Source organism: Nicotiana tomentosiformis, chromosome 4, assembly GCF_000390325.3.
Source record: "Nicotiana tomentosiformis chromosome 4, ASM39032v3, whole genome shotgun sequence".
NCBI lineage: Eukaryota > Viridiplantae > Streptophyta > Magnoliopsida > Solanales > Solanaceae > Nicotiana > Nicotiana tomentosiformis.
This window is the reverse complement of record NC_090815.1, coordinates 36,919,595-36,938,872: the sequence shown is the minus strand read 5'-3', so window position 1 is coordinate 36,938,872 and position 19,278 is coordinate 36,919,595. Positions and strand designations below refer to the sequence as shown.

The following is a 19,278-nucleotide window of genomic DNA, read 5'->3' as shown; positions in this document are numbered from 1 at the left end:
TGTAAATAATTTGCTGATAAATTTAGTTAGTTGTTCTTTCACATAAAAATTTTGACTAAAGATTTACGTGTAACGCACGTGCATAATAACTAGTATAATAAAAAAATTGAAAAAAAAAGTCTTTGGCACTAAGTGGGGTGGAGCTGTACATATGACTTCACTCTCCACAATTTGATTGCCTGAGGACAGGGAAGATACTGTCTTCTGGATTTATGCAAAAACATCAGCTTAGTATGTCTGCACATATATCCATGATATTTTTTCCCCCTAAATAAATCAATTTTGCAGATTACCAAACTCACAGGGAAACTCAGCAAATTGAAGCAAATCCCAATAAGCATATTCTTATACTACTATTTCAGTCTTCCTTTATCCAAAGCCTACCCCCCCACAACAACAACTCCACATGTCCCACAAAGTGTTATCTGATTAAGTACATTTATATTTATATTTATATTAATCATTATAGTGCTTAACAGTCAGCATATGGAATACCTTTTCATTTTAAATTCTTGAAAAAAAACTGAAACTTAAAAATTCTGGATAGTGTATAGTCACCTTCCCTCTTAGACAATGCATGATTGAAGGAATTTTCTTTTCCACCACCTTTTGAATTTCTCTAGACTAGGATAATTCAAAATTTTCATGCTTTTTTACTTTTCTTATATAAGTATATTCTTTGCTTTACTTTGCTGAACAAAAGTGGCATGCATGTTATTTGGCTTCACACTTTTAACCACTAGTACCCTCTAGTTTTGTTATTTGAGGGCTCTTACACAAAGCTGCAAGTGAATGAGTGAGTGCAACCAGTATGTTCATGTGTTGTTGTAGAGCAGAGGGGACTTGGTTGAAAGTGTTTGTTTAAGGGGTTGATATTCATACCAAAACAAAGTCTACTTTCAAACATCTTCTCCAAAAAGCTTATTCCTTCATCAAGAATTTCATTTTGGCTTCTGGGAAGTTGTTTTCTTGGACTTCTAAAACCAGTAAAAGCAAGAAAAATGAATGCTGTTTTGGGATATTTGACCTTATTCTGCTTCTTGGCTTATGCTAATGCTATGCTTACTCCAGCTGGTGTCAATTATGAAGGTTAGTTCTTATGAAATATTGAAGGATTTTGGTTTGGTTTGTTTTATTCTTTTCCTTTTGTGGGGCTTCTGAAAAAAATCTCAAGAATGTTTTTTTTTTCCTCACTGATTTGTCAGTGCAAGCTTTAATGGAGATAAAGAAGGTTTTAAATGATCCTCATAATGTTTTGAACTGGGATGAAAATGCTGTTGATCCCTGTAGCTGGAATATGGTGACTTGTTCAACTGATAAATTTGTCATTGGCCTGTGAGTAAATAATTTTCTGATCCTTTGTTTACACTTGTACAATTTTTAGACAATTTTCTAATAATAGTTGAATTGCTGATTATGCAGGGCAAGTCCTAGCCAAAGTTTGTCTGGCAAAATATCACCATATATCCACAATTTGACTCACCTTGAGCTTGTGTGAGTACTTATATAACAACAAAAGGAAATAAAATATCAAATGATTGATTTTTAAGTGTTACTAATATGAGTGTCCTGTTTTACAGACTTCTGCAGAGCAATAATATATCAGGATCAATTCCTTTGGAGCTTGGAATGCTTCCAAAACTTAAGACAATTGATCTTTCTGATAACAAGTTAACCGGCGAAATCCCTTCCTCTTTAGCTCAACTGAAAAGCCTCCAATACTTGTAAACAATGAGAACTTTAAGATCTGATAAAAATAAGTTTTTTAAGTTAAAAAGAGACTAATGATTGTGTTTTTAAATGTTAATTATAGGAGATTAAACAACAACAGTCTAACTGGAGCAGTTCCTGTGGACTTGGCCAATATGACTCAGCTGTCACTTATGTATTTCTCTAAAACCTTTTTCTGTGAGTTATTCATATTATCTATAATACTTCACTTGGGAAAATCAATATGGGTTTCTGTTTTTCATGTTCAGGGACTTGTCTTTCAACAATCTCAGTGGTCCTGTGCCAAGGCTTCTTGCTAAAACATTCAAGTAAGGCTCTTAAAGAAGTCTAAGTATTCCACTTTCTCCCCGTACCAGTAGTATTAGTAGGCAGCCTTGTATTCTATTAGTGTTAGATCTCTATTACTACATGTTGATCATTCCACTTGTTTTCTTATTATCTTGTTGTTATTACTGCTTTCTGTTCATTTTTCCTTGAGCCGAGGGGTCTATCGGAAACAGCTTCTCTGCCCTCAAGGTAGGGGTAAGGTCGTCTGCTTACACACTACCCTCCCTAGACCCACTTGTGGGATTTTTACTGGATTTGTTGTTGTTGTTGTTGAAACCAGATATTTGTATTTATGTCTTTTTGTTCTTATTGATACAGCATTTTAGGGAATCCCATGATATGTGCAACTGGTAAAGAGGCAGAATGCAATGGAACAACACCAATGCCCCTCTCCTTCTCTTTAAACAATCCACAAGGTAAGAACTAGCCATAGAGATGTAAATTGGCTTCACTTGTTTTCTCTGCTGATAAAAACTTGTAAATTTATATAGTCCATTCCCAGCTGAAAATCTTGTGCTGCTGTCTCAGATACTCAGCCTTCTGGAAAATCAAAGACTCACAAGTTTGCCTTCGCCTTTGGGACAAGTCTAGGGTGCATCTGCCTACTAATAGCCGGGTTTGGCTTCTTTCTGTGGTGGAGACAAAAGCACAACAAGCAGATTTTCTTTGACAGTAATGGTAAATACTCTTTGACTGGAACTATAGCGTGCAGTTTTAGCTCCGCGATCCTCTTAATTGTTCATAATTGCAGAACAACATCATGAAGAAGTGTGCTTAGGCAACTTAAGGAGGTTCCAATTTAAGGAACTTCAAGGTGCCACAAACAACTTCAGCAGCAAGAACATACTAGGGAAAGGTGGTTTTGGACATGTTTATAAAGGTCGTCTCCATGATGGGAATATTGTAGCTGTGAAAAGGCTCAAAGATGGAAATGCAGCTGGAGGCGATAAGCAATTTCAGACTGAAGTCGCGTTGATCAGCCTAGCAGTTCATCGCAATCTTCTCCGGTTGTATGGATTTTGCATGACACCAACTGAAAGGCTGCTGGTCTATCCTTACATGTCTAATGGAAGTGTAGCTTCACGTCTCAAGGGTAAACATATCCAAGAACTTCTGCTCTTTAGATAGTCTTTTCCTCCTGTTAAAGATTGTGCATTCGATAGACTTTTGTGTTTGAACAAGTATTTTCCCAAAAGTTTCCAAGTAAATAAATTTGTGAAAAAGTATAAGACAACCAACAATAACAACAGGTTTTATCAATTTGCAAATTCTTCCTCAGTTAGTTAAAAAGAATAAGATTGGCTAATATTATGAAATTACTAGGTAGCATAGATATCATTATGGAAAAAATTGATCGTTGATGATAATTGATACAACATAAATAGAGACTGTCAATTATTTTTCCAAATTGGAATCCTTAAAAGAAGTCTAGGCGATCATATGGATGGTTGTCCCTATTTTGACTCTTGTATTAGGAATCACAATAGGTGTACTAGTAATTGTTTGGTTAGAAAGAGAAATATCCCTCCCGGACCAGAACTTCTTATTTCCGAGAGTGAAGGATTTGAAGTTTGTGGGGTTCTGAACTTTGCCACTGAACCAATAGCTAGTTTTAGTTACTTGGTTCACACTTACATATTTATATATATTTAATGAATTTCCTAATGCAAATATAGGTTCTAAGCAAAAGCTTCCAGGTTCGTCAGAACCGTTACTAATATTCTAGTTTCGCCCCTGGTAATGAACCTTCAAAATCTACTAGTCTCTCTGACACAACATTTGCTTTTTTTTCTTCTTATATGCTTTGCTGATATCTGTGATTTGTTGCAGCCAAACCAACCTTGGATTGGAGTACAAGAAAAAGCATAGCTTTGGGAGCTGCAAGGGGTTTATTATATCTGCATGAGCAGTGTGATCCTAAGATCATTCACAGGGACGTGAAAGCTGCAAATATATTACTTGACGATTACTGTGAGGCTGTTGTGGGTGATTTTGGATTGGCAAAGCTTTTGGATCATCACGATTCACATGTCACAACCGCGGTTAGGGGTACTGTAGGACATATAGCTCCCGAGTACCTTTCTACCGGACAGTCCTCTGATAAAACGGACGTTTTTGGTTTTGGTATTCTCTTGCTAGAATTGATCACTGGTCAAAGAGCTTTAGAATTTGGTAAAGCAGCAAACCAGAAAGGCGCCATGCTTGACTGGGTAAGTATGACGAATTCCCTATACATGATTCCACAACAGAAAACGTCTGAAAATGTATAAGTAGTAGGTGCGCGTGCATTCACTGTCTGAAATATGGACGTATCCTATGGACTTGTCTCTTCTTGCAGGTAAAAAAGATACACCAGGAGAAAAAGCTAGACATGTTGGTGGACAAGGACATGAAAAACAACTATGATAGGATTGAGCTAGAGGAAATGGTACAAGTAGCATTATTGTGCACTCAGTATCACCCAAGTCAGAGACCAAGAATGTCAGAAGTTGTTAGAATGCTAGAAGGGGATGGACTAGCAGAGAAGTGGGAAGCTTCTCAAAGAGCAGAACCCAACACAAGATGCAGCAGAGCCAATGAGTTTTCCTCTTCAGAAAGATACTCTGATCTCACTGAGAATGATTCTTCATTGCTTGTACAAGCAATGGAACTATCTGGTCCAAGATGATAAACTAAGACAGAATGCCAGAACAAGAATCCTGTCCTGTGTGATATTTGAGATTGTTTATATGATCATACAGAAATATGAATACATTCTGACTGTAAAGGATAATTTGTGAACAACTGACTATTTAGGCTGAGTTATTTTTCTTTTTTATATATATTCCCTTGCTAATTGATCAGTTTAGATACAAAAATCATAGGTAATAATGCCCACTCTAACTGAAAACTCTTCATTTGATGCAAACAGCCAATGAACTATGGCTTCATTTAACAACCAATGTGATTTTACAAGAACAACGAATAATGTTATTGCAGTTTGCACCAACTCTAGATCACATGATAAATTGCAAGGAACTTCCATAGCATCTTATATCCCCTAGTTTCGCTTCAACCTCGGCTCTACATATTTCTCATCTGGGTTGTAGGGATGATGCTTTGCTGCTAAATCATCAACCATTTCACTGTAGGATAATCACTATGTTATTATTTACATCAACCATTTCACTGTAGGATAATCACTATGTTATTATTTACCGCATAACAATTCTTACATTGTGTTAATCACTATTATAACAATCTGTGTATGATAATCCATGCATAATTAATTCGTGATACTAACAATATAATATGTACCTATTAAACACCTCATGACAGGTAGCACGATGTGTGATTTGTACCCAAAATTCGGAGTGTGAAAGAAGAAATGTTTGGCCTGTATTTTTTTCTGTTTTCTTCTTCAAATAATTTTTTTATTCTCCTTCTCCTTCATCTTCTCCATCGCTACCTCCATCTACCACAGGATTCTTTTCCTCCCAATTTCTTCCCGTCGTTTTACAGATTCATCTCACTTCCAATATTGATTAACTTATCAATTCAGTTTAAAGAATTTCGTACACGCCAAAGAAAGAGAAACTGATAAATGATATATTAAAAGAGGCTGAGATAAATCTTGAAATTCAAACTCGAATTTGCAGTAATGTTAAACTTTGTATTTGAATTACCTTTTCATTTCAGAGATACATCTTAGAATTCACTTCAAATTTGAATTATTTACAAGTTAAACCCATTTTGCAAGAGAGAAAGCAACAAAAAAAAAAAACTCAGAAATTTCGGAAAATAATTAAGAAAACTAGATTTTGCAAAGAGAAACCCAACAGGAAAAGACGCAGCAATTTCAAACATCACCATGTAATATCGATCCGAGTTTACATAGAAAAATCATCCAACAAGAAAAAACCAGCAATTTCAGACATAAAAAACAAGCAATTTTGACTTGATTTTGCAGCTGCAAACATGAAGATTAACCAAACTATTGCATCTGCATCAACATTTTCCGTCCAGATGTGAAATTTTACGGCCAAGCTGCACATCTACAAATATGGAAAATTTCCAACCAAGAAAACAATATACTTTTTGTTTGGACATGGCTAGAGAGATATGGAAACGTAAATGGGCAGGGAAGAAGCTCAGAGCTTGAAAAAAAGAAAGGGGAAAAGAGATGGCCGTCTGGAAAAGGTGAGTTTGGTGTGGGGAAGTGGGTGGGGGAGGGGGGGAGTAGAGTTTTTAATTTGTTTTGTAAATCTTTTTCAATTTGGATTATTTAGCCTTAAATAAAGAAAAAGGAAAATGGGAACAACCACATGTCACTCTTTAATTTGATGTTTCACCACGTCATCCGAAAGTGAACAACACGCACTTAACTTTTTAAACCGGGCGAGTGAGAGATATTTAATAGGTACATATTCCATTAGGTTAAAGTGTACAATAGGTACGGGCCTTAGTTGAAGTGTCTAAATGGAAACTGGAGCCAAGTTTAAGGGACCGTATAGGTATTTGGCCCCTAAACATCTAATAGAATAACAAATAAAAATGATCCAGCAATTATTATCCACAGCAATATAATCACCATGTTATAATTTGTGTATAGTTTCTGAGAACCAAACAACCCCTAAAGTTCAAGAATGTAAGTAATGCTCGGTAGACTAAATCCCCTTGTATATTAAACATTTTCTTCCACCACAAAGAATGCCAAAATATCATCCGTCCTTTGATTTGTTCCTAGACATCAAATACACAAATCTTTTCTGACCAAACACAGTACTTAAAAAAAGGAAGCAAACCATCTAGCCATAAAGTAAAAAGTTGTGAACTACATATATATCATGCTACTGTTTCTGGTAAAGAATTTCCAGATCAATTTTCCTTCCTATAGGGGCAAAAAGAAAGGAATAGAACAACAAAGAAGAAAGAACATACATCTTGTACGTGAACCTACAATGGCTCTTGAACAAATTTGACTGTAGCTAGAGGAGAAGCCCGTCGAAAAGTTAACAAATCAATCAACATTTTCACCACTTTATCCGTGACATATATAGTAGGAGCAACAATCATTTGTTCAAGCACAGGCGAATGTCCAAGTAAGAATTTGATAAATACTATTTCATGCGGCAGACCAGAGAAATCAGACATCTGCACAATCTTCAGTTTACCGAAAGTGCAGTCAGCAGGCCAGTCTTTCTCCCAAAAGTCCAGATCATAAATATCAGTCGTAGTTGTGATTGAGGAACTCTGACAAAGACAAGGTGCATAAACAGGAGCAGTTTGTGAAAATCTATATCGTTTAGAATAAGAAATCAAACATTTTGACTAATACTTACTGATATCTGAAGCTCTTCTAGATTAGGGGAGCTCACAATCAAGCGAAGCACAACAAGTAACTCTTTCATGTCTTCAAAACTAACTTGGTACAGTTCAATGAACTTCAGATTTTGATACATAACGGGAAAGCTTCCTTGCTCATTACCTATACTCAAATACTGCGCACACACCACACACAGAGGGTGGAAGGAGGGGTTAGACTATAGATATTCAATCTGTAAATAAAACATTTCTGGAAAAGGAGATGCATGAAAGTATTTTATGATCCCACGAATTTCGGGAAAGAACCTTACTTTAGTGAAGTAAATATGGCCAATAAGCCTCTCAAGGCGAGGAACACAACCAAGAAACTTGTCAAAATTGCAACCTGAGCTTTGTTCAAAGTGCTCAGCTATATCATCAGTCATATACATAGCAACTGAAATGCCGATCAAATGTGGGGTGTTCTCAAGGCGTATATCCTTAAATTCACCTTCCAAATTCAAATATTTGAGATTTGGAGCTCGAATAGTAAGCTCCAAACTGTCAAAATATGACAAAGTCAAGCTCTCAAGAAGAGGGCAACTCGAGATCAGACCTTCAATATCATGCGGAGGAATGATAACTTGTTGCAGGCTAAGGTGCTTCAAAGACAAGAAGCCTTTGAAATTTGGAGGAGGGTTTAATTCACATCGAACAAGCACCAAATGAGTCAACTTCGGACAAAAGAACAGACAAGAAGGTGCTCTAAACCAATCATCTTCTCCTATATCAATACTCAACTCTTTGATATCTTTACGCGAAAGGAAAAGTAGCCATTGATCTAAATCAGGAGAAGTTGGTGAGTAGGAAGTATTCAATTCAAATTTGTGAATCGGTCCGTCATGAAGAAACAGGCAACGGGTAATGAAATTTACAAGATTGCAACTGATAATTGCTTTGTCATGGCAAGGAATCAGACATGTGTCATTAAAAACAAGCTTCGTAATGGTTGCCCACTTGTATCTCCATTTCCTTGACAAAACGCTTGTCCTTACGGCATCTAGTAATGGAAGTTTTATGAGGATGGTTTCTAAGATACTTTGAGGCAAATCACTTATTAAATCTCTACCCGAATCAGTGTCCATTCTTCAACTTCAGTTGGATAATATCTGCACAATAGTCAAATTCAACCTCTCAACTTTCAGAAAAGACAACTGAACTCTTTGTTACAGATTCAATCTAAAGACCTAAAGAAAGTTACACTACTTTTTCCTCATAAAAAGAGCATTCAGAAAAGACATCACACTGTTAATTGTCAACAAACATACCACCTTTTAGAAAACTTCAAATTAGACCAAACTAATGAGATCTCTCTGTCTGCACCACTTCATTATGCAGAAAACGGAGAAATGGGACAGAAAATAAACTATAACACAATATCACAACCTCTTAACCTATCGTAGACCTCCTCAGTAGGTGATGTCCGAGTTCAGCTTTATTCGTAAGCTTCACGTCCTTTGGAGTTACTGGGTCTAGAGTTTTATGTACATCTTGTGTATATATGTATATATATATGTTATGGGTATTTCAAAGCTCTGTATATATATATACAAGTACAAATAGTTGATTTCGAACCCATAAATCAAATGAGTTGTGGTAGAATCTCGAACTCGAACCCACAAAGTTCAAATCTTTGATCCGCCTGTGAACTAGAAGGTGGGTGCACATAAGCATTTATGCAAAGAGACTGTTTCCACGACTCGAATTCATAGACTATAAGTAATCAAATGAGCAATTCTACCGTTGCATCCCTACCCTCAATAGAATAAAGTTTAATACGGGTCTCCGAGAAAATGTACAACTTGTAGTGATCAAAATCAACGGAATTTTTTTTTCAAAATCATGTATTTGCTAAACCCCAGAATCCCAAATTCAAGAATCTTCCGATCACCCAAATCACACACACTCTTAATGTCTACATCATATAGCCTATAAATCAACAGATAAATTTAACCTCTATCAACTTTTTGGACAAAACCCATATCAAAATTAGCTAATTTAATCACACCCAGATGATAAAAATGTAATCTTTAACAAAAAGCTGTACAGTACCAAAGTATAAAGCAAAATAACAGTTCAATTAAAAGATTAACCTGAAATTGAATTTGCAAGGGTTCTTGAATTTTTCGGACAGTTGATTCTGTTATATTTCTGATCGGTACATCGGCCGAACAAGACAGGAGACAGGAAAGTGATACGTATTACATGCGGGGGTGTCTGCGAATGCGTGACAAGTCGATGTTTCTCTGCCCTACATATGACGGCAAACTATGAAATGAAATATAGTACTCCAATGTGTAGTTTATTAAAAGTATAAGGACCTGTCATGTAATTTTGAAAATTATACTTCACCCTCTAAAATTGTTGAATTTTAGGACTTCTTGGTGCTCTTGTTATCTTTTTTGTGGGACATTGAAAAGATTAAATAAATTCTTGAAATATTCCATAAGCTACATGACTTAAGTATGCTATGAGAATAAACTCCATTTCTTTGAGCGCGTCTTCCTAAATTAATACTAGATCTTTTTTATGTTGTGACATTTGTTCGCCAAAAAATTTGCACATTAGTATGCTCTTGTTATATCTTCTTATTTACATAATTAACTCCATATTTACATCTCCAGTATCTCCCTTTCTGCTTTTTCTATGTTATTCTTCGGAAATTAGATGCAGTCCTACGGTTGGAGACTCATTTCTTTTAATTTTCTCTTTTTGTTTAATTATTTATTCTTTTTTTCATCTTTAATTATTTATTCTGATATCCCCAATATTTGGTTATTCTTGTAATTCCTTCCAGATTATTCAATAAACATATTTCTCTGTTCTATTTGTTATGATGGAGAATTCTGATTTCATTTTTAAGAGTACGCCGTTAAATAGAAGCTTTCTCACTAAACTGATGTTTTAGTTGGGTGGGCGATCCTCTTGTTGTAAAAGACTTTTGAGTGATAGCCTACCAAAATTACCAACCAAATTCCAGAGGAATTTTATCCGGGCACCCCTCCAAACAAGAAAAAAATACACCTAGTTAGCTGGGACAAAGTCACTAGGCAGAAGTCTCATGGTAAGCTGAGTTTGCAGAAAGATGAGTATAAGAATAAAGCCTCCCATGTTGGGCTGGCCTAGAGGATTTATCACAACACCTCCGGTTTATGAGCTAGAGTCCTAATCTCTAAGCACCGTAACTGAAACCATACCCTAAAGAAGCCCAATCTCCAACCTGGCAATGTATTCTCAAAGGCTATGATATATGCAACAAGGCCAGTAGATGGGTTATCCATAAGGGATACATGGTGAGCTTTATCAATGATGCCTGGATCCCAAACCAGCCAGCAATTAGGGACATGATTGAGAGTCGATTAACCCCAAATGACATGGCTACCAAAGTGGACACTATCCACAATTCTGGGAACTGGATTCCTCATCCATCTCCATAGACATCCCTGAGAACATTATTAACTTAATCAAATCAACATTCATCCTTACGAACTATGCCAAGGAAGATAGGCTAATATGGGGGTTGACTCTAAACGGGTCTTTCATCACCAAATCGGCATATACCTTCCTTAGCAACAATAATGAGAATTTGTTGAAAGACGAGGAAGGTAACTTCAGTTGGATTTGGAGGTTAAAAGTTCCTAACAAAATAAAAAAATTCATCTGGCTTCTTGCATAGGATATGCTACCCACTAGAGCTTTCCTGCACAAAATTGGGGTTACTTGCAACCCTGAATGTTGTTTTTGTTTAACAATGCCTGAAACAAGTGATCATATCTTCCTTGAATGCCCCAATGCAACCCAATTCTGGCATGAACTAATAGTCAAGGGAACTATTGAAAGCCATCAAATGAATCCCATCTTCTCAGCACAGCTTTGGCCAACCACCTGGAACAAGCTAAAGAAGTTGTCCTTTAACAATGTTATCCCCTGGGAAAACATCCTTTCTTTTTTCTTCTGGAACATCTGGTTAGCAAGAAACCACAACCTTTTCAATAATAAGAAAGATAACATCTCGGCTAAAAATATCATCTCCAAATCAACAGAGTACTATATGTTGGCATAAAAAGGTGTTATCAGGAAGCCATTCCATACTAGAGTTAAACGGGAGCCCCCATGAGGGGACACTATAAACTCAACACGGATAGGACAACCAAGAGTAACCCAGGCATTAGGGGAATTGGTGGGGTATTCCAGAATCATAATGGGGATTGGATTATGGGGTCTATGAAAAATATACCATACACCACCAACACTATGTCAGAACTAAAATCACTACTAAAGGGTCTCCAAATAGCATAACAAAATAGATGGATTCCTCTATACATAGCTACAGATTCGGCCGAAGTAATAAAAATGCTACTCACATGCAATATAACTTATGATCCTATGATTTGTGAATGCAGGTTATTGATGAAAAGGATGGATAGGGTGGTGGTGAGACACAACTACAGGGAGCAGAATAGAGTGGATGACGCTCTGGCAAATGAGGCAACAAATTTTAATTTTTTGGGTAGAACTACCATGCTAGCAGTTCCTCCGATATTTGCAAATGATGTATTTTGGGCAGACATCCTAGGAACTGAAGTAGTTAAAATTTTTTTGGCATGTAATATTGATACAATTGAACAAAACATGGTTGTTCTAGGGGAACTGCAGTACCCCTAGTTAGCCAATAATCTGCAATGTAATTTCTAGTTATATATATATATATAAAAAAAATTTCCTTTGACAAAAAAACACTTTTGAGTGATAGAGAGACACGAAAGAGTCATGATTACAATTAAGCTTTGTGAAGGAACATAACTAAGTTATAAATTGAGTTAGCAATTGGCATAAATAATGCAAGGCAAAACTGAGTAAAATTTGGCAAGAAATATCGCCCGAAAATTTTGCCTATGACAAAAATTTGAGCTAGAGACAAAATTGATTCAGAAAAAAATCACTAATAGTAATATGGTGGGAGACTGGATATGTAACGACCTGACCGGTTGTTTTGAGCTCTAGCATATCGTTCGGTGGTTTGAGACCTTGAGTAGCTTCATTTCATATTTTATGACTTGTACGCGTAGTCGGAATTGAATTTCGGAAAGTTCAGGGTTGATTCAGATGGAAAATTCTCATTTCAGAAGCTTTAAGTTGGAAGAGTTGACCAAGGTTTATTTTTGAGTAAACGACCTCGGAATCAGGATTTGAAGGTTCCAATAGGTTCGTATGATGATTTCGGTCTTGGGCGCATATTCGGGTTAAGTATCGGGGGGTCCGGGAGTATTTCAGCGCTTATTGTGGAAAGTTGGCATTTTGAAGGTTTTAGAATTTCCTAAGTTTGGTTTGAAGCGGACTTTGGTATTATCGATGTTCGTTTGGGATTTCGAGCCTTGAAATAGGTTCGTATCATAATTTTTGACTTGTGCGTAAAGTTTGGCATCATTCCGGGATGTTTAAGTATGATTCAGACGCGTTCGTCGAAGTTTCAATGTTTGAAAGTTGAAAGAAGGATTTTGATCGTCGATTCATGTTTTTGATGTTATTTGTGGCATTTTGAGCCTTTGGATAAGTTTGGATAGGGTATTGGGACTTGTTGGTGTGATCAGACGGGACCTCAGGTTAGTTTCGGATCATTTCTCCATACTTTGCTGTTGTTGGTGTCTGGTTTTGTTCTTCGCGAACGCGAAGGGATTCACGCGTTCGCGAAGAAGGATTGTTGGCTGCTGAGATTCTGTGCTACGAGTTTGGACTGATGCCTCACGTTCGCTAAGGTTTAGACGGCAATGCTACTCGTTCGCGATGAAGTAGCTGGCTTGGGGAAATTGGCCTTCACGTCCATGATGGAGTGGACGAGTTCGCGATAGTTGTTGGTTTCTCAAGTACACGCAAGTATACATAGCCGTCAAGTAATAAAGTGTCTCGAAAGTCGGATGTCGAACCCACACAGACTTAGATCAATTGTCAACTAAGCAAACTAAAATCAACTTACTATCCAAGATGATCAAAAGTTTAACTTTTCCATTATAACTACTATTGTGAAATTCAAACACGTAACCAAGGGAGATATAGATTCTAGGGTTGTGGTCGGTTTATCAATCCTATTGAGTTCATAATTACACCTGTTAATCCATATTATCTATGATTGCTAGTTGACCGGATCGTTTATATAAATAGCATGTTCCCACAATACTATCTGTCTATCCATAATATATCAACCCTATATTCATATGATCTTGAATCTATCATGAATGAATGTAATACAGTATTCAACTAAGCAAGACTGTTAGATATATTCCTATCCTAACCGCGAAATCTTTCCCCGAGCCACGGGTTCAGAAACAATCTCTCTCCAATTCTACTCTAATCTAAGCACGACTTTTCCAAGCATAGCATAGATAGTAAATAGAACTCAACTGCTGGCCAAACAATTAAGCAATTATGCACAGAATTAGAGAAACAACCAAAGATGATAACTCGAATTAACGGTAATATAATTAATAAACTTCAATATTCATGACAATCACAACCCTAGAACGTGAAGTTTAGCTCTACATAGATATGGTAGAAAAATAACAAATCATCAAGAAAAAGTAAAGATTACTAAGTTTGATGGAAGAAAGATAGAATCTGATGAATTCCGACCTCCATGGCAGCTCCGTGCTCTCCTTTCGTCTAATCTATATCTAAAATCTCTCTTTTCGTCCAATCTCGTCTTCAACGTACCTACACATAAAATAAACTCAATTAAGCACAAATATAGCATAGTTTAGCATTAAGGCACCTAAATGTAAGGTAAATAATGCACTAAAAATATATAATTATAGCTAACCATCACTACCCCACACTTAAACGTTGCTCGTCCTCGAGTCAACCAACAATTTACACTATCCTTGAGCACTTTGTTTTTACACAATTGAGGCACACTACACCAATGACCATAATTTATAGCAACAATTAAACTTTAGCATGTGCAATCACATACACTTCCCTTTTCTTATGCCATACTTCACTAATATTCACAACAAAGACAACATGCTCCTAACAATCCTAGCCTCAAAAACCAACTCAATGTCACAATGCACTCATGGCTTGAATACCCAACATCATAGAGAGAAGTCTAATAACGTTACCTATCCCTTGTGAAACCATGTGCCCTTACAACAAGAACAAGAGAGTAAGTTGAATCCATACATTCAAATCAAATGCTCAAATATATTTTAAGGACTCATATATATCAAAGAAAATCTCTCACTCTCACAAAAGAAGTCACATGCATGCAATTGGCACCATAGGCTTGCCCTTAATGTAAATCTCTACTAATGTAGGCACACTTGGTCTAAAATCAATTAGGACCTTTTATGGTTGTAATGTGGGCTAAGGTACCGGAAGGATATATTTAGGAATAGTGGCTAACCCTCCTAAGTACTTTAACACATCACATAATCAACTGTAAGCGCAAATTCTTCAATCGCAATTTTAATTTCACAACTAAAATCATCCCTAACAATGTTCCCTCTTTCTTTAAGCACTACTTTAATTCATTCCCACTAGCAAGAATAAAATATTAATTTATTCATCTAATTATTTTTTCTTTTTCTATTTTGTAATTTTCACTAGTGGTGTATTCTTTTACAAAACAAGTGCACCTTTCTTCCTTTCACTGGTTCCACTCAAAAGTCATCCCACACTTAGTCCCTTCTTACTCCTTTTAGCGCTCATCTCACAATTAAAGTGCTTTAAGAGGTAAAAGGATCAAAACAATGTCAATTTAGAACAAAAGAGGTTTAGGCTTGTAATGTGGATGTCAAATAAAAGTCTATAATCTCAAAATGGTTAACTAGGGATATATTTTATTTGTGATAAGCATTAAACTCAAAAAGAACAAAGATATCCTAAAATCATTGTTCAAACCGAGTATCACCTAAAATTTCGCTTCGACTCACATACCGGGAAAGTTCTAGACACAAGCACAATAACCTGGACTATACAAAAATCTCACCACACATGGCACATGACTCACTAAGGACGGTTTTATTCCGACTCTCAAACTAATGCAAGTATTCACGGAGCCACGAGATATTAAGCATTAAGCACAAAGTGAACATAAGTCAAGAAAATAAGACACAAGCGTCACAAAACATGCTATCCAAATAACCAAGGCATCATAAGCACTTTTAGCACATAGGGAAGATACTATGCATGTCAAAGCCTAAATATGCTACTATCAAATAAGTCAAGGGCGCCTAGGAATCTCATCTTTCTTCCTCCATTTATTCCCTAATTTCTAATATACTCTAAAAATAAAAAGATAAAAGGAAAAACTACTACCCGATTCAAACTACATCCCATGGAAAAGAACCGAGGCACAAAGAAAAATAACAGGGGATTATTACTACCTAAAGAAAGCTAAAAGACATATTTTGGATTTTTCTTTAGACTTTAATCCCTCAAGAAAACTGTCTAGGAGATCCATCGTTGGGAAAAGTCCATTTTTTCTACCTTTTTCATTTTTTTTCTTCTTATTTTCCACATTTTAAAAAATAAATTAAGCTACTAAAATGCTACACAACTACGAAAACAAAAATAAGAAGCTAAAATCAAAATAAGAAGTTAACATTTTCTAACATACTACTACTAATTATCTAGAGGAATTCTTCCACCTCACACTTAAAGGAGTGTAGTGTCCCCAATGCACAAATAAAGCAAAATAATAATGAGGACGGACAAGAAACTCCTTGAAAGGGCAAAGGCCGAAGCAATATTGGCTCACGGGTACTCAGACTTCCCCCAGGCATGGTCCTTTGTGTGGGCACCCCACACTTAGTTCTCACCATCTAGCTCGCTTTTGCACTCTTCCAATGGCTTTGCCTCCTATGCTCATAATCCTACAAAACAAAAACAGAACTACAACAATAATAAAATAAAAATAAAAATAAAAGAAAGCAGTAAAGCTGGGTTTCCTCCCAACAAGCGCCTTATTTAACGTCGCGACACAACTTGAACCACTTTTTCCTCCACCTCGAACTTATGAATTGAGCCTCTAATTTGGCTTCAAGCTTTTTTCTATGCTCGCGGGGTGGTGTGATAAATATAATTGGGCCAAGTAACTAATTTTGCATTCTACAATTCTTGGCCTTTAGAGGTATGTAATTCTTTCCCTCTGGCACAATAAATTTCAGAATGTAAGTACCTTGTTCCTCATTTGTTGGCTCCTCCAAAGGCTCGAATGACTCAATTACCATATCATCATCCAAATACAATGTTGAAAAATGGATGGAATGAGGACCAATGCGTTCCAACTCTAGAATTGCGTTACTATTTACATCATCATATGTACACACACTAGAGTCTTCAAATATAACATTATCCACTTCCTCACATGACTCTAGTGTGCTTTCCTCAACATGGACATCATCCGTAAAAGTATGGTCGAAGGATTGACTCTCCACTTTTAGCTCCTCAATTTGGCGTATAAGCTCCTTTTCAGCTTCACACAACTCAGAACTAATTTATTGGGCGTTAGACACATCAACCTTTGCAATTAATTGAGCTCCCAAGTCATGAATAGAATTGCCAATTTTTTTAATCTCTTGTCCCAGTTCAACTCTTCCTTCTATTAAGTCTTTTATCCTATCAGTAATTTTCTCACGTTGAGCCTCATATATTTCCAATCTTTCAGCTTGTTCCACCAGCCAAGTTTGACTAAAAATCTCCTCTTTTTCAAAATTTTCCTCTTGCTGGTACTCACTCTCTTGTCCAATTTTAGGCTCTTCCTGACTATCAACTAAGTCTGTAACTTGTTGATCATTAGTTGTTTCAACCCATTCTTCTACTTTGGCCTTCATTCTCTTTATTGATGCCTTGAGAATTTCCATCTCTTTTCGACGTTCATGAGTTTGCTTCATTAAAAATTGAGTTTGCTCCATTATTTGCCTCATTATGTCCATTATATGAGCATCATGTTCGATATCTTCCATATCGTTGATCCTATAAAACTCACAAACATTATTAGAAAGATCATAAAAAGGGTTCGGAGACGGATATAAAGAATTAGGACAACCATCCCAATGGCCACCTTGACCACCACACATGTTACAAATATTTCACTCATAGGATTGAGATTGTGCGCACAACCCGCTCCTGGGCATATTACGATAATTATTCCACCAGTGGGGTCCTCCATAATATGGATAAGGATCATCAAAGTAAGAATAATTATCATTCAAACAATTTTCATTCCAAGACGTCATGTCAAAATAAGAAAAGAAAATATTAACTAAATAAGAAAATTAAAAACTTGAACAAAAATCAACTAAAAGCTAAACTTAGATAACCAATCAATAACTAAGTCCCCGTCAACGACGCCAAAAACTTGTTGGTTCCCCAAGTACACGTAAGTATACGTAGCTGTCAAGTAATAAAGTGATTCAAAAGTCGGATGTCGAACCCACAGAGACTTAGATCAATTGTCAATTAAGCAAACTAAACTCAACTTACTGTCCAAGATGATCAAAAGTTTAACTTTTCTATTACAACTACTATTGCAAAATTCAAACATGTAACCAAGGGAGATATAGATTCCAGGGTTGTGGTCGGTTTATCAATCCTATTGAGTTCGTAATTACACCTGTTAATACAAATTATCTATGATTGCTAGTTGACCGGATCGTTTATATAAATAGCATGTTCCCACAATACTATCCGTCTATCCATAATATATCAACCCTATATTCCTATGGTCTTTAATCTATCATGAATGAATATAATATGGTATTCAACTAAGCAAGACTATTAGGTATATTTCTATCCTAACAGCGAAATCTTTCCCCGAGCCACGGGTTCAAAAATAAGCTATCTCCAATTCTACTCTAATCTAAGCACGGCTTTCCCAAGCATAGCATAGATAGTAAATAGAACTCAACTGCTGGCCAAACAATTAAGCAATTATGCACAGAATTAGAGAAACAACTAAAGATGATAACTCGAATTAACGGTAATATAATTAATAAACTTCAATATTCATGACAATCACAACCTTAGAACGTGAAGTTTAGCTCCACATAGACATGGTAGCAAAACAACAAATCATCAAGAAAAAGTAAAGATTACTAAGTTTGATGGAAGAAAGATGGAATCTGATGAATTCCGGCCTCCACTGCAGCTCCATGCTCTCCTTTCGTCTAATCTCTATCTAAAATCTCTCACGTAATGCAAATGTGGCATGATAATGTCCTAAGTCTACCCAGACATGACATGATATTAGCTACGTATGGACTCTCTTCACCTCGTGCGTACGTGGCCCCCACAATAAGTAGCACATAACAAATACACGCTTACGGGGTAGTTTCCCCCTCACAAGGTTAGACAGGAGACTTACCTTGCTCTGAAGTTCTATAGCCAGCTCCAATGCCTCTCTAACACCTCAACCCAATGCCCAACAATCCGAAACTAGTCAAACAACAGGCAAACCAATAAAAATATACTCCAACGCTCATAATTAATCAATTTATAACAATTCCCAACTCCGCTGGAAAAGTCAACTAAGTCAACCCTCGGGCCACATGCTCGAATTCTGAATATGTTTGAAAATAAACATTACGTATAACACCATGAACTCAATATATAATTTATCCTCAATTTCATGTCCAAATTCGTGGTCAAAATTGAATACCCACGAGATTACCCTCATGATTGGGGACTTGGAAATTACATGATATTCCCTTGTGACCAGAGATCAGATATTTATTTGACGATTCTTATTTGTTGAGATGTCGTGTGCTATATGAAAATTTTAAATTTATGTTTCGTTAAAGGCTCATGTTGATAATTGTTTCTTATTCTATTGATCCTACTATATTTCATGCCTGCTTATGATTCCCGCATTTTATTTAT

General features: G+C 36.3%; 2 protein-coding genes across 3 annotated transcripts; one reads left to right on the top strand and one right to left on the bottom strand.

The window, feature by feature from the left end:
- Positions 1 to 500: 500 nt before the first annotated feature.
- On the top strand, positions 501 to 4,878 carry LOC104092735 (protein NSP-INTERACTING KINASE 2-like). 2 transcript variants are annotated; one of them, XM_009598402.4, is made up of 11 exons: positions 501 to 1,089; positions 1,206 to 1,335; positions 1,423 to 1,494; positions 1,581 to 1,670; positions 1,814 to 1,885; positions 1,980 to 2,039; positions 2,377 to 2,474; positions 2,587 to 2,736; positions 2,810 to 3,151; positions 3,889 to 4,268; positions 4,397 to 4,878. In XM_009598402.4, exons 1-11 carry the CDS (start codon positions 1,002 to 1,004, stop codon positions 4,724 to 4,726), a joined length of 1,812 nt encoding a protein of 603 aa, XP_009596697.1. In that variant the 5' UTR covers positions 501 to 1,001; the 3' UTR covers positions 4,727 to 4,878. The 2 variants fall into 2 exon arrangements, with proteins under 2 accessions (XP_009596697.1, XP_009596696.1); XM_009598401.4 differs by having other exon boundaries at positions 502 to 1,089; positions 1,581 to 1,724.
- A 1,822-nt stretch (positions 4,879 to 6,700) lies between these two features.
- LOC104092736 (F-box/FBD/LRR-repeat protein At1g13570) lies at positions 6,701 to 9,668 on the bottom strand. Its single transcript, XM_070199730.1, has 4 exons — positions 9,495 to 9,668; positions 7,674 to 8,510; positions 7,380 to 7,538; positions 6,701 to 7,290 (listed from the first exon to the last, which is right to left on the bottom strand). The coding sequence occupies exons 2-4, from the start codon at positions 8,484 to 8,486 to the stop codon at positions 6,994 to 6,996; spliced, it is 1,269 nt and encodes a 422-aa protein (XP_070055831.1). The 5' UTR covers positions 8,487 to 8,510; positions 9,495 to 9,668; the 3' UTR covers positions 6,701 to 6,993.
- Between the last annotated feature and the right edge of the window lie 9,610 nt (positions 9,669 to 19,278).